The sequence below is a fragment of the Papio anubis genome, chromosome 4 (genome assembly GCF_008728515.1).
Source record: "Papio anubis isolate 15944 chromosome 4, Panubis1.0, whole genome shotgun sequence".
NCBI lineage: Eukaryota > Metazoa > Chordata > Mammalia > Primates > Cercopithecidae > Papio > Papio anubis.
This window is the reverse complement of record NC_044979.1, coordinates 35,055,156-35,081,621: the sequence shown is the minus strand read 5'-3', so window position 1 is coordinate 35,081,621 and position 26,466 is coordinate 35,055,156. Positions and strand designations below refer to the sequence as shown.

The following is a 26,466-nucleotide window of genomic DNA, read 5'->3' as shown; positions in this document are numbered from 1 at the left end:
AGGACACTCTACAACTATAAAATATTTTAACAATCCCCTTCTTTGAGTGACTGCTATTTTCTTACTCACTGAGAAACTTTGTTCTCTAAATTCGTAAATTATCAGAAACTTTCCTGTTTGAAATTAGACCAGTAAGAAAGAAACATTCCACTCTTGCCTAGAGGTTGTACATCACTTTGACAGAGAGAAGCAGCCTCAATTTGCAACCAAGGTGCTGAACTTCAGAGAACTTCAAAGAAACATTTCCCATCTCCTTTAACTTTGTTTCCAAAGGAAGGTGGCCTTGGTCTACTTCACAGTCCAGACCTAATATTGGCCCATTTATACACACCCTTGTTTTGCATTGAGACTATCAGGATACTGCTTCCCTTAAATCCCACTCAAACTTCACTTTTCCCCAAATGATATAATAACTTCACATATTCCTTTATTTGGTGAAAATTAGTTTGGACTGAAAAAGTAAAAAATTATCAGGCTGGAATAACTGGCACTGACAAACCCTGCTGTAAAGTTAGCCCCATGGTTCCCCTGGTACACTGTTTCCTTCAGGGCAATTAAGTCAACAGATTTAACTTTTTTTCACTACAAGTTTGTCTCTAAAGATATCGGGCTGAATAGCCTAGCCCCAGATTTCCTGTCATTTGAAAATCAAAATCTCTTAAAGTCACTGCTTTCTGGTCATTTTTACTCACAGTAAATTGATGGTAGGAGGTAGATCAAATAGGTTGAAAGTAAAAGAATGAAAAATGATAGACCATGCAAAAAAATAAAACAGAGTTGGAGTGACTACGTTAATATTAGAGAAAATCGACTACTGTCCTATTTGGTTTCAATTAGTCTGGAAAGTTTCCTTGGTGATTCCACTGTGACAAGCGTTCAGGCCAAGGGACAGCAGTGTTAAGAAAGCTAATAATGGCCAAAGGCAATACACAAAGAAGCTGGGTTTCCCTAAGAGGAAAGGAAGGATTAGGAGCATTTAGGATTCCGGTTCTTTACATGGAGATAAAGACTGCTTTGTTAGCAGTGAAACATGACCCATACTCATGAGCATTCTTTCTCAAGCAAATGTGGCTTGGAGGAACAGACACACTCAGAACAACTGGCTTATGTATCCAATTTTTAGTATTCATCCACAATAAAAGTTATCTCACCGCCTTTAGTCTTTGAGCATGGTATTCTGCTGCTGAAAAATACTTTCCTGGTGTTACCAGTTTATCAGTCATATTTGATACATATACACCAATGTTAGTCATCTGTGTGGACGTTGTATTTGTAGTTTGTTGGAGATTTTTTTTCTGAAAAACTGTCTAAAAGAAAAACATTAAAAATTTAAATAAGTATCCCCATATACACACATAAGTGAGTTTTTCTACATATGTAAGTTAATTTTCTTTTATTAATTGCCATATAATTACTTAAGAGAAATTTGAGAGAGTCATACAGTACAATTATTGAGTCTATACCTTCAAAAACCTAAAGGGAAAAATGAAAACATTACCTGTGTATCCCTACAAAATACACTGAGTCTTTCGGGAATCTTTTTAGGTACAGTTTGTGTTCCAGCATGGTGATACTCTACTCCTGTTACTTTATGTCTGAATCCACCAAGAAATGGTTTGTGAAAGTCAGATTTGACAATCTCAACAGCTACCTGCTGGTACCGATCAAGGCCTGAGAGATAAAACCAAGATTCAATGAAAGTTCAACCAAGAAGGGATTCAAAAATACTTTCTCTAAAAGACATCAAATAACAAACCAGTTTGGACAGTGACAGTTATGATTTGAGAGACATCAGTTAATCCATCTATTCTTTTGACTGGATACAGATCTGGATTTGTAGAAAAGATTTCCACTTGTATAATCTCCTGTGGCTTAACTCCATGTTGTACTAGAGTCTCATTATTTCTAAGAATTTTTCCTAAAAATTGAAATAAAATTTTTAAAGTTTTATGACAAAGAAATGGCTATTCATTGATTTTATTTTTTGTTTTTTAATTGACAAATTAAAAATTGTATATATCATGTACAACATGTTTTGAACTATGTATACATTGTGAAGTAGCTTAATACAGCTATTAACATGTCCATTACCTCATATACTTATCATTTTGTGGTAAGAACACTTAATATCTATTCTCTCAGAAATTTTCAAATATGTAATATATTATTATTAACTATAGTCACCATTTCTAGAAATGGCTAATTGCACATTCTCATTTTAAGGAGATGGAAAATATCAAAGGTGAACTTTGAAACTTTGAACACATATTTAATTATTAAATATAGTATTAATATATTTACTCATAGGAACACATATTATTTAATTATTAAATATAGTATTAATAGTTTCTATTAATAGTTTCTACTTCTTGCTCTGATGTTAGTACAGACAACTCCATAATAGTAAGTTTTAGTGGCATTTTTGAGCAGGAATTTGGCATTATAAATAACACTGTATTACTCTCAGTTTATCAGGAATATATGATAACCATGAAACTCCACAAACATTTAAAAAATAAAGACATTCTATGGTATGAGCAAAATAATATACTAAACGTTCATTCTACTAAAAAAACAACAAAAACGCAATGCGTTAAACGTAAGTACAGGACATACCCACATCAAGAGGAAGGATAATTATTTTAAAACCCATCCTACCCCTCATATTAGTTCTTTCTCACATTGCTATAAAAAACTACCCAAGATTGAATAATTTATAAATAAAAGACATTTAGGCCACACATGGTAGTTGACGCCTATAATACCAGCACTTTGGGAGGCTGAGGTGGGCAGATCACTATGGCCAGTTCATGACCAGCCTGTCCAACATGGGAAAACCCAGTCTCTACTAAAAATACAAAACTGAGCCAGGCTGTGGTGGCACACTCCTGTAATCCCAGCTACTCGGGAGGCTGAGGCAAGAAAATTACTTAAACCTGGGAGGAAGAGGTTGCAGTGAGCCAAGATCACGCCACTGAACTCAAGCTTGAGCAAGACAGCAAAACTATGTATTGAAAAAAATAATAAAATAGGTTTAACTGGCTCAATATTCCACAGGCTGTACAGGATCATGGCTGGGGAGGCCTCAGGAAAATGTGGCAGAAGGTAAAGGGGAAGGAGGCATATCTTACGTGGCCGGAGGAGGAGAAACAGAGTGAAGGAGGAGATGCTACACACTTTTAAACAATCAGATCTCATGAGAACTCACTCACTATCAAGAAGAAAGCAAGGGGGAAATCCGCCCCCATGATCCATTCGCCTCCCACCAGACCCCTCCTCCAACACTGAGGATTACAATTTGACAAGAGATTTGGGGGAGGACACAAGGCCAAACCATATATTCTGCCCTTGGCCCCTCTCAAATCCTCAAATCTCATGTCTTCCCATTGCAAAATACAATCATCCCTTCTCAACAGTCCCCCAAGTCTTAACTCATTTCAGCATTAACTCAAAAGTCCACAGATCAAAGTCTCATCTGAGACAAGGCAAGTCCCTTCCACCTACGAGCCTATGAAATAAAAAACAAGTTAGTTACTTCCAAGATACAATGGAGATATAGGCATTGGGTAAATATACCCATTCCAAAAAGGAGAAATCAGCCAAAACAAAGGGGCTACAGGTCCCATGCAAGTTCAAAACCCAGCAGGGCAGTTATTGAATCTTAAAATTTCAAATAATCTCCTTTGATTCCACGTTTCACATACAGGCCACACTGATGCAAGGGGTGGGCTCCCAGGGCTTTGGGAAGCTCTGCCCCTGTGGCTCTGGAGGGCTCAGATCACATGGCTGCTCTCAAGAGCTGGCACTAAGCGCCTGTGGCTTTGCCAGGTGCACAGTACAAGCTGCTAATGGATCTACCATTCTGGAGTCTGGAATACTGTGGCCCTCTTCTCACAGCTCCACTAGGCAGTGCCACAGTGGGGACTCTGTGGGGTCTCCAATCACATATTTCCCCTCTGCACCACCCTAGTAGAGGTTCTCCATGAGGGCTCTGCTCCTGCAGCCAACTTCTGCCTGGACATCCAGACATTTCCATACATCCTCTGAAATCTAGGCAGAGGCTCCCGAGCCTCAATTCTTGCCCTCTGTGCACCCATAGGCTTAATACCACATGGAAGCCACTAAGGCTTATGGTTTCCACCCTCTGGAGCAATGGCCTGAGACATATCTGGAGCTCTTTTAGCCAAAGCAGGAGCTGGAGCAGCTGGGACACAGGCAGAAGTGTCCTGAATGGTCCTGCACCTAGCCCACAAAACCAATTTTCCCTCCTAGACCTCCAGGCCTGTGACAAGAGGAGCTGCCGTGAAGGTCTCTGAAATGACTTTGAGGCATTTTCCCCATTGTCTTGGCCATTAACATTTGGCTCCTTTTTATTATACAAATTTTGCAGCCTGCTTTAATTCCTCCCTTGAAATAGGGTTTTTCTTTTCTACCAAATGGTCAGGCTACAAATTTTCTAAACTTTTATGCTCTGCTTCCTTTTTAAATGTAAGCTCCAGTTTCAGATCATCTCCTTGCTCACACATGACCATATACTGTTAGAACCAGCTAGGCCACATCTTGAATGCTTTCCTGCTTAGAAACTTCTTCTACCAGATACCCTAAATCATCACTTTCAAGTTCAAAGTTCCACAGATCCCTAGAGCAAGAACACAGTGCTGCCAGTGTCTTTGCTAAAACATAGCACATGTGACCTTTATTCCAGTTCCCAATGAGTTCCTCATTTCCATCTGAGACTACCTCAGCCTGGTCTCCATTGTCCATATCACTATCATCATTTTGGTCACAACAATTTAACAACTCTCTAGGAAGTTCCAAACTTTTCCCCATCTTCCTGTCTTCTCCAAAGGCCTCCAAACTGTTCCAACCTCTGCCCATTACCCAGTTCCAAAGCTGCTTCCATATTTTCAGATACCTTTACAGTAATGCCCAACTTCTTGGTACGAACTTTCTGTATTAGTTCTTTCTCACATTGCTATAAAGAACTACTTAAGATTGGGTAATTTATAAAGAAAAGAGTTTTAATTGGCTCACAGCTCCATGGGCTGTATAGGAAGCATGGTTGGGGAGGCCTCAGGAAACTTACAATCATGGCAAAAGGTGAAGAAGAAGGAGGCATGTTTTACATGGCTGGAGTAGGGGGAAGAGAGAAAAGGGAGAGGTGCTGAACACTTTTAAACAACCAGATGTCATAATAACTCACTATCACAAGAACAACAAGGGGGAAATCTGCCCCCATGATCCAATTACCTCCCACAGGGTCCCTTCTCCAGCACTGGGGAATACAATTCAACATAAGATTTGGGTGGGGACACAAATCTAAACCATATCACCCCCAGTATAGAGAAGCATATATGCAGAATCCCTTACTTTCTCTCTTTTCATAATCAGAAACTCATATAAATTAATTCATGCCATGGTAGAGGTAAGCCTCAGTTTTGTGCTAGAAAAAGTATACATTGCTTAATTTTTATGATGTTATTGTTTTAATTTCTACCCACTCCTCCCGCATCTAACCAGCCACTGGTGTATTCAGCAAATTGACTAATTTTCTTTCTCTATTTTAAGGCATACAAAAGTGTAATTATGTGACTGGCTGCTGTTTTGTGTCATGGAAACTTCATTGATGGAGTCTATATTAATCTTCAAAATTTATGGTCCTTCTAAATTGCAGTTAGAAATGTGAACACTGCAAAAGGTTTACTTATGCTTAGAAATCCATCAGACACCACCACTACATAATCCAACTTACAATGATAATGGTTCAACTTACAATTTTCTGACTTTATGATGATGCAAAAGCCATACACATTTAGTAGAAACCATACTTCGACTACCCACACAATCACTGTTTTTCACTTTCAGTGCAGTATGCAATAAATTACATGAGATATTCAACACTTATAAAAGAGTCCTTGTATTAAATGATTTTGCCCACCTGTAGGCTAATGTAACTATTCTGAGCACATTTAAGGAAGGCTAGGCTAAGCTGAGATTTGGTAGGGTAGGCTTACTAAATGCATTTTTGACACATGATGTTTTCAATTTATGATAAGTTTACTGGGGCATAACCCAATCATAAGTTGATGAGCATCTGTAGTCTATTTTGGCTATGTTCAAGAAAGCACATTCTAAGACCTTTGAGTTTCTTCTTCACACCCTAAATTCTTCAGTTAAAAAATTAATATGAGGGCTGGGTGTGGTGGCTCACACCTGTAATCCTAGCAATTTGCGAGGCGGGTGGATCACGAGGTCAGGAGTTCAAGACCAGCGTGGCCAATATGGTGAAACTCGTCTCTACTAAAAATGTAAAAATTAGCTGGTATGGTGACGTGTGCCTGTGGTCCCAGCTACTTGGGAGGCTGAGGCAGGAGAATCACTTGAACCCAGGAGGTGGAGGTTGCAGTGAGCAAGATCATGCCACTGACTCCAGCCTGGACAACAGAGTGAGACTCCATCTCAAAAAAAAATAAAATTAACATGAATGTCATATGGACTTTATGATAGGTTGAATAACTGCCCCAAGTATGTCTACATTCTAATCTCCCAGACCTATGAATATTACCTTATACGGCAAAAGTGGCTTTGCAGATTTTATTGAGAATTTTGAGTTGGAAAGATTTTCCTGGATTATCTGGTTGGGCTATAAATGTAATCACGAGTCCCCTTATTAGAGGAAGAGGAAGATTTGATGACAGAGGAGAAGGCCATATGACAGAAGCAGAGAGAGATTTGAAGATGCTACAGTTCTGGCTTTTAAAAAGGAGGAAGGGGCTAATAAGCCAAGAAATACAAGGAATGCAACTCTAGAAGCTGGAAGGGCAAGGAATTAGATTCTCTTCTGGAGCCTCCAGAGGGACAGCAGCCTTGTAGACACCTTGACTTAATCTCAATGAAATTAATTTTGGATTTTCTGCCTCCAGAACTATAAGCCAAATATATGTGCTGCTTTAAGCCACTAAATTTGTGACTGTTAGAACAGCCATAGGAAACTAATACAGGGTCCCCAGAGCCCCCTTTATTTCTCTACTTATTTCTGTAATGGGTTTAATCCCACCAAACTGGAGCTCAAGTTCTAGTACTAGCAGAAAGCACTTTAGAGGATGGCTGGCATAGAATCAAGCTCTTTTGTAATTGCTGCTGGCATAAGCCTGTTACCCAGTGGTGATGCCTGGTACTTAAAGAAGAAAGGTCATGAAGTACAAAGAACAGAGAAATCCTTAAGTACCACTAGCTGGTTACTACAATCTCAAAGTGCTCTCTCATCCAATTTTGAACTTCACCTTATAATTAATGCACAGTAGTTTCAAATTCCCTCTGAAGTCATACCTACATTTAAGTTCAGACTCTGCCACTTACAAGTTTTATGACTTTGCATAAGTTTCCTGAGTTTCAGTTTCCTTCTCCTGAAAAAAGAGTTACTAGTAATTCCTACATCAAAAGGCTACTGTGTTGACTAAATTATAAGGTAGGCAAAACATTTTTTGGAAGCGCTAGCACACAGCATATGGTCAATAAATTAGTCACCAACACCAACAATATGGTCATAATCATTATTACTAATAATTATTTAAATTTTAGCTTTCGTATACCAAATCAAGTTTTAACAATCACTTATCTGAACACATGAACATCTTACTTTTGGAGTACATTTACTATAATACATTTTTTTAAATAATTTGGAAATTAAATAGTTTTTCTCTGGAACCTTTTTATGGCATCATTATAAGTCAATATCAAAACTATTTAAAATATTAGGATCTGTTCAGACATATTCTATAAAAACATATATTTAGGTAGGTTAGTCTGATAAACTGTAACAGTTAATAAACACTATGTCCTCTCATGACACAAGATTATATAACTTCAGTGGGCTGTTCAATATCATCCACAAAATATAAATATACCTATCATCATGGAAATGTGAATTGACCTTAATGTACAGAACACTCGTAAATCATTTTCAGTCCTCTTCCTGTTCTACACATTCTCTTTTATCATCCATTTTTTCAATCTCATCTCCTCCCGCTACCCATATATAATCTACTTCCAGCCACTGAACACTTCTTAACACTTCCCGAAACTTCCACATTTTCTCACCTCCTTGTTACTTGGCACAATTATTATCACTTTTATTAAATGAAACTTTCTAGAATCGACCAAGTTCCTTCCCCTGTTCCCACAGCTTTTTGTGCATATTTCCATGAAAGCGTTTACACATTACATGGTAGCTACTGCATGCATCTTCTTCCTTACTAGTCTGTAAACAATTTTAGAACAGGAATCTTATTTCGCATTTCTCTGTATCTTCATTTCTTAGCAAAGTATCTAGAACAAAGTATGTCCTTACTAAATATGTGTTGAAAGAGTGAATGCATAACCCACAATGTTCAATTAGTATCAAGGTATTTACTTTTTAAAATCAAAGATCTTGATTGTTTACATCTTAAAACTAGAAAAGTCCTGATATGTTTTATTAGCCTCCAAACTTACCTGAGTATCTTATCTGCAGTACAGAAAGTGGGATACCTAATAAGTGTGAAAAATAGTCCTTGAGATATTTAAGAACGGTATCAACCTTAAAAGATATTACAATTTCCTGGCCCACTGGAATAAGTACAACTTTTACTGTAAATTAAAAGAGAAAAGAAAGAATTATAGTTAAATACAGCAAAGGTCAGCAAACTACAGTCCACAAACAGATACAGAATTATGTGTTAATTTTTAATTATATAAAATGCAAGTTGTTCTTGCTAGTGTTTCCCTGCTGCGCCCCAATGATAACAGTTACTTTTAATTTTCTATAAGGAGAAGTGGCCAACATTTAGTTGCTTTGAAAATCAATCCATAATCTCAAAAATTAGCTCTAATGTTCAATACCTGGTATGTATTGTTCAGATATAAGCATAGGAAACATCCCAGGAAATTAGGCATTTTGGCATAGTGAATTTAGGAGAGACCTGAGACAGACAATGTCCCAGAAGTTAGAAATGCACTATAACTACTTTTCACAAAGAGGGACATTATATGGCTCAATCCCCTCTAGAAAAAAGAGAATCAAGATTCTTACATATTAAAAATTTTTTAAATATTATTATAAAATGATTATCTGTTCACAAATACAGGAGGGAAATACGGTATGTAAAAAGTAATTAATATGGGTAAACTGTTTTACATCTACAGACTTCAAATTTTAATAGAGAAGATGTAAAAAGATGGAGTATAGAATAAAGACTGTGGGTCAAAAAAGTTTTGTACATTCCTTTCCTGAAATTACAGTTTTCATAAAGCTAAAAATAAGACATTTATCAATAACGTGACAAAATTTAAGTAGGCACTGGTAATGCTAAGGTTCTTTAAGCTTGTTAAAACTTGTTTTCACAATTCTCTATCAACAAAGAGAATACTTTCTCAGATGGCAAACCATGAGAAGGTTATTTTAATTGTCTTCTCAGTGCAAAAAACTATAATCAATTTTAAAGCTTTCACAATAGTGACTTCTTAAGCTTTGGGAAGGGGAAATGTGTCAAGGGATTTGTGAAGCTCACGAGGTACAGGACCAAGACAACTTTTTTTTTAAAAAATCACCATGTGTTTGCTGTAAGTTATATCAGGGAATGACAGAAATACCCAAAAATGAAACCCAAATTTACATTAAATACTAAAATTGAGAGACACCTGCTTCAGTCAGGTATAATCAGGCTTCAGTAGTTTTCTCTCCTTCTTTTCATTCTTTACTTATATGGACACATCACACAAGGGTAAACTACCCCACTAGATTCAAAAGCTACATTTTACCAGCCAAACTAAGCTGCTGTTATTATTGTTGTTAAATCATGGTTCATGTTCTCCACTCTGTAGGCAGAAACTCTCTCACAACTCATTCACAAGATGGAAAAGGAGCAGTCAGTTAACCATGCAAGTAGAATGGTTCTCTGTGTAACCACCTTATTGCTGCTGCCACTCTGCTGTTATTAAGAATGTAATAATAACTATTATATGATATCAGCATTATTTTATGTCTTTAAAATTAACCTACAATGAAAAACAATGATTTTTCTGAAGGAAAATATAAGCTAACACTAAGCAGACTACAGAAATACGGAAAAGCAACATAATATGTAGAATAAGCAAGCACTGGATATGAAACTAGAAAATCTATTGTCAAGTTCCCATCCACCTATCCACCTCTTGCTATTTAGATACAACAATTAATTCCAAATTGGCATGTAAAATAATTCCCATTTTAGTCAACAATTTCTCCATCATTTTTAAAGGTCATAAACATTTTTAAAACCTACTTTCTTTGAAAAAATATATAAATATCAATTTTTTAATTTAATGAAGATCATTCATTGATGAAAAATAGATAATGCAGAATACAGAAGCTTTCACAAATAGTTAAGAGATTCAAGCAAAGTAACTCTGGAAGTTTGGTGGATGAGGGAAAGGGAAAGGAATATCAAATATAAAACAAATCTTTAAGTGAAAATAAGCCAACAAGAAAACACAATCATTCTTCAAAATGAGAAAATGAAATAGCCTATCTTCCTTAGGTAGCACCTGTTGCTAGAGAATCTTCCATTGATTCTTGCAAAGACTCCTTTATAGCCTTTATTTTATCCAGAAATGCCAAACTATCATCATTTGGACTCTGCATTGCATATTGCTTTTCATGATGTTGTGGAGTATATGAAACTTGTCTTGGTGATATAACCTCTTTCATGAGTTGTTCATTGTCTGGTTCCAGGCTTGAAAAGCTTCGGTCACTCTGCTCCTCAACATGTATTGCATGGCTCTCACTGAATTGCTCTATCCCAGATTCATGCTCTTCAGTTTGATCTGACTCTTGAGGCTCTTCTGAGGGAACTGGAATAGTAACAATGTCAAAAGCATCACTTTCTTCTGTTGAATTGGCTATATTCTGAGCTTCATACTTCTTGGGCTGATTAGACATTTTCCTGAATTAAGAAAAATAAACACATTTACTACACAAAGTTTCTACACCAAAAATCAAATTCATTGCTAGTACAGAGTAACATTCATAATATTCAACTAAAGTGTTGCTCATTTAAAAAAATGTTTATCTTACTAATGGCATCAAGTTAAAAAAAAAAAGAACCTCAAAACAATAAATTTGGCAATACTCTGCAAAGAATATATGGAAAAATATTTTTAAATATCTTGTCATTTCTTCCTTATTTGTTCCTTATTTTAGTCTCATATTTTTGAGACTTCCTTATTTAATGAAGAATGCCTCATGAAAAGACTTTCTGAATTTCTTTTTTCTGAATACAAAACTGATATATGGATGCCTCTAGCATTACAAATGATTAGAAGCTCCAAGGAACCAGCCATCTCTATAGCAAGTGTACCCTGAACAGAATATACTTTTTGTAGTAGCTCTGCTCTTACAAATTGTAGCAGAGGTCTGCAATGACCTCTGCTCCCCCAAATAAACCTATTAACAACAAATATTGGTTGAGCTTGATGCTATCTAGACCCACAGCTATAGCAGCCAAGAGCTTGGGTTTGGAAGACAAGACGACAGCATTTGAAAGATTGGACCGGGATAGTCCAGGGCATCCCAGAGCCGGGCTGCAGATGCAGGAGCTAAACTGGAGAAACGAATGTCCAATATAGCAGGGAGCTCACCTATGGAAGTCAGGAAGGGAAAACAGGGAACGTAGCCCCAGACCAGATTTCTATGGCAAAGACAAGGGTAATATGAAACCTTGGAACAGTAGTGAGGTGGAAAAGCTCTCTCTGGGGCTTCTGCTTTGAGTACAAATCTTTATGGAGAAAATAAATTCACCCACAGCCAGTGGAATTCTCTGGATACTCGATTATAAATTTTAAAAAATGGAAACATCTGCAATAAAAATATATAATTGTTGATCTCAGTGAATAAGCTATACAAGATTAGAGACAGTTGAAGAGAGAATTAGTAAACTGGAAGATAAAATGATTTTATATAGAATGATGCAAAAAGATAAGATACAAAAAATATGAGACTAAAAGCGATGGAAAAGAAAGTCTAGCATGTTTTTGCTAAGCATATATTTTGTTGTGAGCTAAGAATGATTTTGTACTGTGAAACCAAAAAACAACAAAGAAGATGCATTGGAGACTACATATAGTCCCTGCAGTCTAAAAAAGACCTGTGAAGTCCTTTTCATAAAATGTTTGCCAGCTTCTGAACTAACATATGTCAAAATGGAGTCCCAGAAGGAAAAATAGAAAGATAGAAGAGAAAAAATATTTTTATGTGTTATTTATTCTTTTTGAGATAAAATCTTTCTCTGTCACCCAGGCTAGAGTACAGTGGTCCAATTCCAGCTCACTGCAACCTCCGCCTCCCAGTTTCAAGTGATTCTCCTGCCTTAGCCTCCTGAGTAACTGGAACTACAGGCATGTGCTACTACACCTAGCTTATTTTTGTATTTTTAGTAGACGGGGTTTTGCCATGTTGGCCAGGCTGGTCTAAAACTCCTGGCCTCAAGTGATAAATCTGCCTCAGCCTCCCAAAGCTCTGCGATTACAGGTATGAGCCATGATGCCTGGCCAGGAAAAATATTTCAAAAGGTAATAGCCGAGAACTTTTCAAAACTGATAAAAGAATATGGATCCTCAGATCCAGGAAGCATAACATAAATATATAACAAACAGGTTAAATAAAAATAATGAATAGCCATATACATTGTAATGAAATTACAGAATATCAAAGACAAACAGAAGGTCCTGAAAGTACAATGATAAAGAACATAACAGCTACTGTTTTGAATCATATTAATTTGCTGACATTAATACAAAGAAAAGGAAAATCACTGCAGACTTATCAGAAAAATAGTAGCCAATGCAACAATAGGCTAACTGACAGAAGATAACTATCAACCTAGAATTGTGCACCCAGCAAAATTACCTCGCAAGAAAGAAAACAGAAGTATTTACAAGTTAGTTACTAAGTTACAACCAAGATATTTGCTCTAAAGGAACTTCTAAGGAATATACTCAAAGGAGGAAAATGATTTCAAGGGATGTCTGAAGTGCAACTCGGAAAGGTAAATGTGAAAAATCATAAACATATGGATAAATCCAAATAAATACTGTTAATACAAAATAATAGTAAATTGAAATATTAGACAATAATACAAAATTGGGAAGGGAAAAACCAGACCAAACTCTCAAATCCTTATACTATTTATAATTTTTTTTATTTGTATAGATTTAGGGAGTACAAGTACAGCACAGTTTGAAGTCTGGGCTTTTATTGTGACCATCACCCAAATAGTATACATAGTACCCACTGAGTAAGTTCTCATCCCTCACACCCTTCCCATGCTCCCTTTCTTTCAAATCTCCAATGTCTATTATTCCACTCTCTGTGTTCATGTGTAGATGTTATTTCACTCCCACTTACAAGTGAGAATATGCAGTATTCCACTTTCTGTTTCTGAGTTATTTCACTTAAAATTATGCCTCCCATTCCAAGGGGGACATATTCTTAACCCTAGACTTCGTTACTTAAATATGCATAGTTAAATCTCACTACAAGCAATAAAAAACAGAAAATTAGTTTTTAAATTTCAAAACAATCAAGAGGGAAAGAAGTGGAATGAGAAAAACCTGAACAAAGCTCAATTTTAAAAAAGGTCAAGAAACCTTTTCAGTCTCTCACCCACAAAAAAACAAAAAATAAACACACACACACACACAAAAAACACCATTTTGATTATTTTCTCCTGTAACACAGCTTAATGGCCCAATTAGAAAGAGGATATCATAACAAAGCCCTAACTCCTAGCAACATATTCATCTGCCCTCTTTGAAGAATCTGAGGTAATGCTTTTGCTTCTATCTGAGGGGTCATCCTGGCCAGACTGGCCAAGATGGTATCTTCTAAAAACAGCAATAGCAACAAAATCCAAACCGGCCAAGATGGTATCTTCTAAAAACAGCAATAGCAACAAAATCAAGAACTTCTGCTCTTCAGAAAACACAACTGGGAGAAAAAAAAGACAAATCATAGACTGGAAGATAATTTTCACAAAATGCATATCTGATAAATGACTTATATCCAGACTATATAGAGAATAATATGAAAAAATAATATTTAAAAAGGGTAAAAGATTTCAACAGACACTTCACCACAGAATACATATAGAAGGCAATTAAGCAGGGGCAGGCCTAGGTTGAGGCAAGTGAAGCACCTGCACTACTCTACACTTGTACTCGTGTCTGAAAATGAATGACTCCTAAAATGTTGGGCCTAGGTGCATCATTTGGGTCATCCCAGTCTCAACCCTGAGAACAAACACATAAAATAAAGCTCAATATCATTACTCATTGTAAAAATGGAACTTCAAATCACAATGAGATAGCACTACGTACCTATTAGAATAATTAAAATAATATTTTTAAAGCTCTCTAATAGCAAGTGCTAGTGAGTGCATATAAAGACAACTGGTACACACAACAACATGGATGAAACTCAAACAAATTATGCTCAGTGAAGAAGCCAGCTCTACTAAGGCTGTGTAGTATTGACTCAATTTATATGACAAATCCTAGAGTTAGAAAATATACCAAAGCCTAAGGGTAAAGGTAAGAGTTGATTACAGAAGGATGTGGGGATTTTTTATGTGATGGAAACACTCAAAATCTCAATTGTGGTAGTGGTTATGCAAACTATATGTGTTTATTAAAACGTATAGCACTCCAGACTAAAGAGGGTAAATTTTATTGTGTCTAGATTATCCCTTACTAGAAAGATATAACAAAAAGTAAAAGCAACGAATGCTCCTTTCAGGAGGAAGAAAAAAAAAAGTGTGCTATTAAGACTAAGACAAAAGGAATTTCAATAACAATAAGAATTTTTGAAAATCGACATGGCAGGGAAAAACAACTGATTCCAGATGTAAGGTCAGTGGTACAGGAAATGATAAACAGCAAAGAAAGTGAAAACATATGGGTAAATATAAATGCACTTTGGCTGTATAAAAATAAGTTGGGGCGCGCCCAAGATGGCCAAATAGGAACAGCTCCAGCCTCCAGCTCCCAGCATGAGCGACACAGAAGACAGGTGATTTCTGCACTTTCAACTGAGGTACTGGGTTCATCTCACTGGGGCGTGTCGGACAGGGACACTTGGCGCTGGTCCCCGGGTGCAGCCTGACCAGTGAGAGTGGAAGCAGGGCTAGGCATCACCTCACCTGTGAAGTGCAAGGGGGAAGGGAATTCCTTTTCCTAGTCAAAGGAAAGTGAGACACACAACACCTGGAAAATCGGGTAACTCCCACCCTAATACTGCACTTTACCAAGGGTCTTGGCAAATGGCACACCAGAAGATTATATCCCACACCTGGCCCGGAGGGTCCCACGCTCACGGAGCTTCCGTCATTGATAGCACAGCAGTCTGAGATCTAACTGCAAGGCAGCAGCAAGGCTGTGGGAGGGGCGCCCGCCATTGCTGAGGCTTAAGTAGGTAAACAAAGTCACTGGGAAGCTCGAATTGGGTGGAGCCCACCACAGCTCAAGGAGGCCTGCCTGCCTCTATAGACTCCTCCTCTGGGGACAGGGCATAGCTAAACAAAAGCAGCAGAAACCTCGGCAGAGGTAAATGCCCCCGTCTGACAGCTTTGAAGAGAGCAGTGGATCTCCCAGCAAGGAGGTTGAGATCTGAGAACAGACAGATTGCCTGCTCAAGGGGGTCCCTGACCACTGAGTAGCCTAACTGGGAGACATCCCACACTAGGTGCAGACCGACACCTCACACCTCACATGGCCGGTACACCCCTGAGACGAAGCTTCCAGAGCAAGAATCAGACAGCAACACTCGTTGTTCAGCAATATTCTATCTTCTGCAGCCTCCTCTGTTGATACCCAGGCAAACAGTGTCTGGAGTGGACCTCAAGCAAACTCCAACAGACCTGCAGCTGAGGGTCCTGACTGTTGGAAAATTAACAAAAAGAAAGGACACCCACACCAAAACCCCATCAGTACGTCACCATCATCAAAGACCAAAGGCAGATAAAACCACAAAGACAGGGAAAAAGCAGGGCAGAAAAGCTGGAAATTCAAAAAATCAAAGCGCATCTCCCCCTCCAAAGCAACGCAACTCATCGCCAGCAACAGAACAAAGCTGGACGGATAATGACTTTGACCAGTTGAGAGAAGAAGGCTTCAATCGATCAAACTTCTCAGAGCTAAAGGAGGAACTACGTAACCAGCACAAAGAAACTAAAAACCTTGAAAAAAGAATGGATGAATGGATAACTAGAATAGCCAATGTAGAGAAGACCTTAAAAGAAATGATAGACATGAAAACCACAACATGAGAACTACGTGACAAATGCACAAGCTTCAGTAACCAACTCGATCAACTGGAAAAAAAGAGTATCAGCGACTGAAGATCAAATGAATGAAATGAAGCAAGAAGAGAAGTGTAGAGAAAAAAGAGTAAAAAGAAATGAACAAAGACTCCAAGAAATATGGGATTATGTGAAAAGACCAAATCTACGTCTGATTGGTGTGTCTGAAAGTGATGGGGAAAATGGACCCAAGTTGGAAAACACTCCGCAGGATATCATCCAGGAGAACTTTCCCAACCTAGGAAGGCAGGCCAACATTCAAATTCAGGAAATACAGAGAATGCCACAAAGATGCTCCTCGAGAAGAGCAACTCTAAGACACATAATTGTCAGATTCACCAAAGTTGAAATGAAGGAAAAAATGTTAAGGGCAGCCAGAGAGAAAGGTCGGGTTACACACAAAGAAAAGGCCACCAGACTAACAGCAGATCTCTCGGCAGAAACTCTCCAAGCCAGAAGAGAGTGGAGGCCAATATTCAACATTCTTAAAGAAAAGAATTTTCAACCCAGAATTTCATATCCAGCCAAACTAAGTTTCATCAGTGAAGGAGAAATAAAATCCTTTACAGACAAGCAAATGCTTAGAGATTTTGTCACCACCAGGCCTGCCCTACAAGAGATCCTGAAACAAGTACTAAAGTTGTAAAGGAACAACAGGTACCAGCCATTGCAAAAACATGCCAAAATGTAAAGTCCATCGATGCAAGGAAGAAACTGCATCAATTAGTGAGTAAAATAACCAGCTAATATCATAATGACAGGATCAAGTTCACACATAACAATATTAACCTTAAATGTAAATGAACTAAATGGTCCAACTAAAAGACACAAACTGGCAAACTGGATAAAGAGTCAAGACCCATTAGTTTGTTGTATTCAGGAGACCCATCTCACATGCAGAGACACATACAGGCTCAAAATAAAGGGATGGATGAAGATCTACGAAGCAAATGGAAAACAAAAAAAAGCAGCGGTTGCAATCCTAGTCTCTGATAAAACAGACTTTAAACCATCAAAGATCAAATGAGACAAAGAAAGCCATTACATAATGGTAAAGGGATCAATTCATCAGGAAGAGCTAACTATCCTAAATATATATGCACACTATACAGGAGCATCCAGATTCATAAATCAGTCCTTAGAGACTTATAAAGAGACTTAGACTCCCATACAATAATAATGGGAGACTTTAACACCCCACTGTCAACATTAGACACATTAACGAGACAGAAAGCTAACAAGGATATCCAGGACTTGAACTCAACTCTGCACCAAGCGGACCTAATAGACATCTGCAGAACTCCCTACCCCAAAGCAACAGAATATACATTCTTCTCAGCACCACATCGCACTTATTCCAAAACTGACTACATAGTTGCAAGTAAAGCATTCCTCAGCAAATGTGAAAGAACAGAAATTATAACAAACTGTCTCTCAGACTATAGTGCAATCAAACTAGAACTCAGGACTAAGAAACTCAATCAAAACCGTTCAACTACATGGAAATTGAACAACCTGCTCCTGAATGACTACTGGGTACATAACGATATGAAGGCAGAAATAAAGATGTTCTTTGAAACCAATGAGAACAAAGATACAACATACCACTATCTCTGGGACACATTTAAAGCAGTGTGTAGAGGGAAATTTATAGCACTAAATGCCCACAAGGGAAAGTAGGAAAGATCTAAAATCGACACCCTAACATCACAATTAAAAGAACTAGAAAAGCAAGAGAAAACACATTTAAAAGCTACCAGAAGGTAAGAAATAACTAAGATCAGAGCAGAACTGAAGGAGATAGAGACGCAAAAAACCCTCAAAAAAATCAGTGAATCCAGGAGTTGGTTTTTTGAAAAGATCAACAAAATTGATAGACCACTAGCAAGACTAATAAAGAAGAAAAGAGAGAAGAATCAAATAGATGCAATAAAAAGTGATAAAGGGGATATCACCATCGACCCCACAGAAATACAAACTACCATCAGAGAATACTATAAACACCTCTATGCAAATAAACTAGAAAACCTAGAAGAAATGGATAATTTCCTGGACACTTACACTCTCCCAAGATTAAACCAGGAAGAAGCTGAATCGCTGAATAGACCAATAGCAGGCTCTGAAATTGAGGCAATAATTAATAGCCTACCAACCAAAAAAAGTCCAGGACCGGACGGATTCACAGCCGAATTCTACCAGAGGTACAAGGAGGAGTTGGTACCATTCCTTCTGAAACTATTCCAATCAATAGAAAAAGAGGGAATCCTCCCTAACTCATTCTACATGGCCAACATCATCCTGATACCAAAGCCTGGCAGAGACACAACAAAAAAAGAGAATTTTAGACCAATATCCCTGATGAACATCGATGCAAAAATCCTCAATAAAATACTGGCAAACCAATTCCAGTAGCACATCAAAAAGCTTATCCACCATGATCAAGTGGGCGTCATCCCTGGGATGCAAGGCTTGTTCAACATATGCAAATCAATAAACGTAATCCAGCATATAAACAGAACCAAAGACAAAAACCACATGATTATCTCAATAGATGCAGAAAATTCCTTTGACAAAATTCAACAGCCCTTCATGCTAAAATCTCACAATAAATTTGGTATTGATGGAACATATCTCAAAAAAATAAGAGCTATTTATAACAAACCCACAGACAATATCATACTGAATGGGCAAAAACTGGAAGCATTCCGGCAAAAGACAGGGATGCCCTCTCTCACCACTCCTATTCAACATAGTGGTGGAAGTTCTGGCTAGGGTAATCAGGCAAGAGAAAGAGATAAAGGGTATTCAGTTAGGAAAAGAAGAAGTCAAATTGTCCCTGTTTGCAGATGACAAGATTGTATATTTAGAAAACCCCACTGTCTCAACCCAAAATCTCCTTAAGCCGATAAGCAACTTCAGCAAAGTCTCAGGATACAAAATCAATGTGCAAAAATCACAAGCATTCTTTTTTTTCTTTTTTTTTTTTTTTGAGACGGAGTCTCAGGCTGGAGTGTAGTGGCCGGATCTCAGCTCACTGCAAGCTCCGCCTCCCAGGTTCACGCCATTCTCCTGCCTCAGCCTCCTGAGTAGCTGGGACTACAGGCGTCTGCCACCTCGCCCGGCTAGTTTTTTGTATTTTTTAGTAGAGACGGGGTTTCACCGTGTTAGCCAACAAGCATTCTTATACACCAGTAACAGACAAACAGAGAGTCAAATCATGAAAGAACTCCCATTCACAATAGCTTCAAAGAGAATAAAATACCTAGGAATCCAACTTACAAGGGATGTAAAGGACCTCTTCAAGGAGAACTACAAACCACTGCTCAGTGAAATCAAAGAGGACACAAACAAATGGAAGAACATACCATGCTCATGGATAGGAAGAATCAATATTGTGAAAATGGCCATACTGCCCAAGGTAATTTATAGATTCAATGCCATCCCCATTAAGCTACCAATGAGTTTCTTCAAAGAATTGGAAAAAACTGCTTTAAAGTTCATATGGAACCAAAAAAGACCCCACATTGCCAAGACAATCCTAAGTCAAAAGAACAAAGCTGGAGGCATCACGCTACCTGACTTCAAACTATACAAGGCTACAGTAGCCAAAACAGCATGGTACTGGTACCAAAACAGAGATATTGACCAATGGAACAGAACACAGCAGTCAGAAATAATATCACACATCTACAGCCATCTGATATTTGACAAACCTGACAAAAACAAGAGATGGGGAAAGGATTCCCTATTTAATAAATGGTGCTGGGAAAATTCGCTAGCCATAAGTAGAAAGCTGAAACTGGATCCTTTCCTTACTCCTTATACGAAAATTAATTCAAGATGGATTAGAGACTTAAATGTTAGACCTAAAACCATAAAATCCCTAGAAGAAAACCTAGGTAATACCATTCACGACATAGGCATCGGCAAGGACTTCATGTCTAAAATACCAAAAGCAATGGCAACAAAAGTCAAAATCGACAAATGGGATCTAATTAAACTAAAGAGCTTCTGCACAGCAAAAGAAACTACCATCAGAGTGAACAGGCAACATACAGAATGGGAGAAAATTTTTACAATCTACTCATCTGACAAAGGGCTAATATCCAGAATCTACGAAGAACTCAATCAAATTTACAAGAAAAAAAACAAACAACCCCATCAAAAAGTGGGCAAAGGATATGAACAGATACTTCTCAAAAGAAGACATTCATACAGCCAACAGACACATGAAAAAATGCTCATCATCACTCACCATCAGAGAAATGCAAATCAAAACCACAATGAGATACCATCTCACACCAGTTAGAATGACAATCATTAAAAATTCAGGAAACAACAGGTGCTGGAGAGGATGTGGAGAAATAGGAACACTTTTACACTGTTGGTGGGACTGTAAACTAGTTCAACCATTGTGGAAAACAGTGTGGCGATTCCTCAAGGATCTAGAACTAGAAATACCATTTGACCCAGCCATCTCATTACTGGGGATATACCCAAAGGATTATAAGCCATGCTGCTATAAAGACACATGTACACATATGTTTATTGCAGCACTATTCACAATAGCAAAGACTTGGAATCAACCCAAATGTCCATCAGTGACAGACTGGATTAAGAAAATGTGGCACATATACACCATGGAATACTATGCAGCCATAAAAAAGGATGAGTTCATGTCCTTTGTAGGGACATGGATGCAGCTGGAAACCATCATTCTGAGCAAACTATCACAAGAACAGAAAACCAAACACCGCATATTCTCACTCATAGGTGGGAATTGAACTATGAGATCACTTGGACACTGGAAGGGGATCATCACACACTGGGTCCCATTGTGGGGAGCAGGGGCAGGAGGGATAGCATTAGGAGATATACCTAATGTAAATGACGAGTTAATGGGTGCAGCACACCAACATGGCACATGTATACATATGTAACAAACCTGCATGATGTGCACATGTACCCTAGAACTTAAAGTATAATAAAAAAATAATAATAATATCATAAAGTCATACACACATAGAAATACAAAACAATCATATGGCATATCTGTTGTGGGGGTGAAAATGATAAAAATGGCATTTACCTTATCATAATTCATTAATCTGTATATGTGTTTTATATAGCTTTCTGATTTTGTGCTATACTTAATAAAGAAGCTAAATAAAAAAGAAGAGGAAGAAGAGGATGAAGTACTCTATATGTTGACAAAAGTCACACTCCAAGATATACCGAGTGAGAAAAAGAAAGAAGGTGAAATAAGAATATATATTTGTGTTTGTTTCTACCTGGACAAAGAAACACTCAGAAAAGTATGAAAGAAACTAAGAAAACTAGTTATCTGATGGGGGGCAAGGTGAGTAGGAAGTAGCCAGAACAAGGGTGGGCTCCACAATTCTCAATGTATTACTTTTAATATTTTTATTTTTAAACAATGTAAATGTATTACCTGTTTAAAATATTAGATAAGACATCATAGGTTTAGTAAAGTAGGGAAAACACAAGGTGGCTGGGAGAGTATGTGATCAAGTGTGCTAAAGCCTCTTTAGGAATAGGAACTAAGAATTGTGACAGGTCTGAGATTTTATCCTACCTACAACCTAACAATTTAGCCTGCCATAGTTTCATGAATGCTATCAGAATAAATAGGACTCCTGGGTTGGAAACAAAGGACTTTATTACTCATGGCACAGCAGATAGCATGAGCTTTATATTCCCACAGGATCCCTGTGCCCCCAAATCCCAGAGGAACAATGTGGAATGCCCAATTAGATGCTATAGACACAGAAGGTTTGCATGACAGCTAAGAAACCCCAAGCTTAGAAACTCCAATCCTTTATAATGCACTGCAAGCAAATATGCCCAACCTCTGCCTTGGAGGAAGATACCATTGTTATTATACTAGACAGATAAATCTGACCTCTGCTTTAGAAAGAGACCCTATATCTTTTAAGACTGTTCACTATACAAATATCCTTGAAAAGAAAATTCAAAACAAAGCTGTCAGTGTCTCTTAAGCAGAAATTCTAGAGAACCATGGGGAACCGTCTTCCATGAGGAATAAGAACCATCCATGGACAACATCAAAAAAGCCTCTGAGAGTCAGCATCTAGTGATTATTCTCACAGCTGTCTAGTAAGAATGATCATTTCACAACAGCAATTATATTGTCTTTCCTACAGCCAGCAAGAACAATGCTTGCTCACCTATGCTCTGAAACTTGGTTAGGTTCCATCTGACACTACCCAGTGTGAATAAGGCCCCATTTAATAGACACAACATTTAAAAGTACTCCCAAGGTATAACACCTAAAGGGCAAGCCATGCCTATATCTATCTAATAAGGTGGAAAAGGATTAAACCAGCTTGAATGCCCATATGAAAGTTGATCCAATAGGCCTAAGATAATAAATTTCATAACTGTAACAGGAATAAATTATATCTAAAAGTACAATAAAACAATAATATAACACAACCAAGGAAGGTCTACTTTTAGAGTAATCCTTTATTTTTTTTCTTTTGCTCACCTATTATCCAGCCACTCAAAAAGCACTGTCAATACTGACCTGAAAATTTAGTGTCAGTCTACTTTTGTCTGTCATCCTGTAATATTTTGAAAGTACTACTGCAACAGTCTCAGCTGGTTACCTTAATTTCATTCTTGAAACTCCCACCCCACCAATCCCTGCCAAAAAATTCTATTATTTTCACAGCAGCCAGAAAAATATTTTTAAAGAAAATCATACCATGCCCCTCTCATACTTACTAAAACACCTCTAAAATAAAATGCTTTCCAGAATAAAATCCAAACTACTCACCATGGCCTTCAAGGTCCTAAATGATCTAGCCCCTGCCTCTCTGACCTCATCTTCTAACCAACCCCACCTTTTATCATATCTAGGGCTGATCTCCCTCTTGGGGCTTTTGCATTTTAAGTTTCCTCTGTCAAAAATGTGTTACTACAAACTTTTTTTTTGAGATAGAGTCTGGCTGTGTCACCCAGGCTACAGTACAGTGATGCGATCTCAGCGCACTGCAACCTTCCCCTCCCAGTTCAAGCAATTCTCCTGCCTCAGCCTCCCAAATAGCTGGGATTACAGGCACCCACCACCATGCTTGGCTAATTTTTGTATTTTTAGTAGAGATACGGTTTCACTATGTTGGCCAGGCTGGTCTCATACTCCTGACCTCTCGAACTCCTGACCTCGTGATCTGCCCACCTCAGCCTCCCAAAGTGCTGGGATTACAGGCGTGAGCCACTGCACCTGGCCTGTTACTACAAATCTTTATGACTAATTCCTCATCTTCCATGTCTCAGTTTCCAGGGAGGCCTCCCTAATCATACCTCAACTACCCACTAATTTTTTTTTCATCAATATAATCACTGTACATTTCTCAAAAGAAGACATAAAAATAGCCAACAGGTATATGAAAAAATACTCAACATCAGTAATAATCAGAGAAATGCAAATCAAAACCACAATAAGACATCATCTCACCCCAGTTAAAATGACTATTGTCAAAAAGAAAATAACAGATGCTGGCAAGGATGCAAAGAAAGGGGAATGGTAGTACACTGTTAGTGGGAAATGTAAATTACTACAGCCATTGTAGAAAACAGCAGGAAGGTTCCTCAAAAAACTAAAAATAGTTCTACCACATAATCCAGCAATTCCACTGCTGGATATATATCCAAAAGAAAGGAAATCAGCATATTGAAGAGATATCTGCACTCCCATGTTTACTGCAGTACTATCCACAATGGCCAATCAACCTAAGTGTCTACCACCGAATGAAGAAAGAAAATGTGGCATATATACACAAAATGAAATACTATTAAGCCATAAAAAACAATGAAATTCTGTCATTTGCAACAACATGGGTGAAACTAGGGGACATTATGTTAAGTAAAATAAGCAAGGCATAGAAAGACAAATATCACATGTTCTCATTCATAAGTAGGAGCTTAAAAAGTTGATTTCACAAAGGTAGAGAGCAGAATGATGGTTACCAGAAGCTGAGAAGGGCAGGGGGGAGCAGGGATGAAGTAAGGTTGGTTAAGGGGTTTAAAAATACATTTACATAGAAGGAGTAAGTTCTGTGTGTGATAGCACTGTAGAGTGACTATAGTTAACAATATTTTATATTTCAAAACAGCTAGAAGAAAAGTTTTAGAATATTCCCAGAACAAAAAAATGATAAGGTAATGGATATCCTAATTACTTTGATTATTACAAATTGTATGCATGTATCAAATATCATAGTTGCCCAATAAATATGTACAATAATTATGTATAAACAAAAATTTTTTAATTTTTGAAAAGCATTGGCCATGGCTGAATTCATTCATGCTTTCAACTAATTTTTACTGGGTACCTACTCATAACCAGTCCCCCTTTTAGCTGTATGTAGAGACACTTCTATGTCTCTACACACAGCCATGGACAAGGCTTTTCAAAAATGTTTAAATTTTTGTTGATACATAATTATTGTACATATTTATTGGACACGTGTGATATTTGGTACGTATCTTTATCTGACCCAGTATATATTTTACTAATTTAGTTGTTACTTGCCCATTTTCCTCACTAGAATATACATTTTTTTTACTGCAGGGATTTTGATCTGGTTGGTAGTTTGCAGTTTTTACTGCAGAGATTTTGATCTGCAGTAAAAAAAAAAAAAAAAAAAAAAAGCTGATATTCTAGTGAGGAAAATGGACAAGTAATAACTAAATTAGTAAAATAGACATGGATCAGATAAAGATAAGAGGTAGCAAAATATTAAGCAAAGAAGGTGGCTAGGAAGTATGAGACTATCAGGAGAGAGTATGGCAGAGTAGAGGGGCAAGTTTTGCTAAGTATATGTGGTGGGGAAGGAATGCCTCTCCGGTTAAAATGACATCTGAACAGGAGGCTGAACTGAGAAAATAAGCAAGCCATGAGGACAAATGAAGAAGTGAGAAGCATCACATATCTGAGGAATAACTAGCTAATCAACTTATGTGGCTAGAGAGCAGTGAGTTAAGAAAAGAGCAATAGAAAATAAAGCCAGAGAGGAGGTTGTGGGGAGAGGGCATTAGATCGTGGAACGTAGGGGAGTGGGAAGCTGGCAGGACATTAGGAGTCTACTGGAATCTATTGTAGTAACCTTGACATGAGGTGAAATGGACCTGGGTGACAGTAAAGGAGATGGTGAGAAGTGCTGACTGGATTCTGGATATATATATATATATATATATATTTTTTTTTTTTTTTTTTTTGAGATGGAGTCTCGCTCTGTCTCCCAGGCTGGAGTGCAGTGGCCGGATCTCAGCTCACTGCAAGCTCCGCCTCCCGAGTTCAGGCCATTCTCCTGCCTCAGCCTCCCGAGTAGCTGGGACTACAGGCGCCCACCACCTCACCTGGCTAGTTTTTTGTATTTTTTTAGCAGAGACGAGGTTTCAACGTGTTAGCCAGGATGGTCTCGATCTCCTGACCTTGTGATCCTCCCAAAGTGCTGAGATTACAGGCGTTAAAATAGAGCTGAAAGGATTTAGCGATGAATTAGATGTGAGCTATGAGATAAAGAGAGGAATCAAGGATACTGCTAACATTTTTAGCCCAAGTAACCAGAAGGATAAAGCTACATTTACAGAAATAAGGAAAACTTCAAATAAAGGAGACCTGAGTATGGATGTAAGTTAGATCAGTCTGATTTGGGCCATATGAGTTTGAGATGCCCATTGGACATGGGGTTAGCAGTTTGAAGTTCTGAGAAGATGCTGGCCTGGAAATTGGAAAGTCACAAGTCTATGGTATTTAAAGCCATGAGACATGTGCAATCAATGCAGTCAGAAACAGAAGCCACATACTATAAAGTTCCTTTGACAGGTACTGCATAAATTCATACCCCTCCACCTTCCTCCTCAATGTGTCTGTCTCCATTTCCTAGTTGCTATGGTTCCTAATGCTTATATTCATTTCACCCTAATTTTAGTACATTAGGTGTCCTAGATTGTTCCCCTCGAAGCAATCTATCTCCTTATAAACAAGATGAGGGCTGGGCACAGTAACTCACACCTGTAATCCCAGCACTTTGGGAGGCCGAGGTGG

At 37.9% G+C, this 26,466-nt stretch overlaps 1 protein-coding gene across 5 annotated transcripts in view; it reads right to left on the bottom strand.

Annotated features, from left to right (window-relative positions):
* The window catches only part of IQUB (IQ motif and ubiquitin domain containing), an 80,510-nt gene that overhangs the window by 49,749 nt on the left and 4,295 nt on the right, over window positions 1–26,466 (bottom strand). For 4 of the 5 annotated variants that reach the window (XM_003896524.5, XM_009203795.4, XM_009203792.4 and 1 more), the window contains 5 exons: window positions 10,564–10,961; window positions 8,494–8,628; window positions 1,757–1,918; window positions 1,499–1,671; window positions 1,152–1,307 (listed from right to left, as the gene is read on the bottom strand). In XM_003896524.5, coding sequence (XP_003896573.2) covers window positions 1,152–1,307; window positions 1,499–1,671; window positions 1,757–1,918; window positions 8,494–8,628; window positions 10,564–10,957 — 1,020 coding nt within the window. In that variant the 5' untranslated portion in view covers window positions 10,958–10,961. The remainder of the gene's footprint in view (window positions 1–1,151; window positions 1,308–1,498; window positions 1,672–1,756; window positions 1,919–8,493; window positions 8,629–10,563; window positions 10,962–26,466) is intronic. The other variant, XM_009203794.3, reaches the window with a different exon arrangement.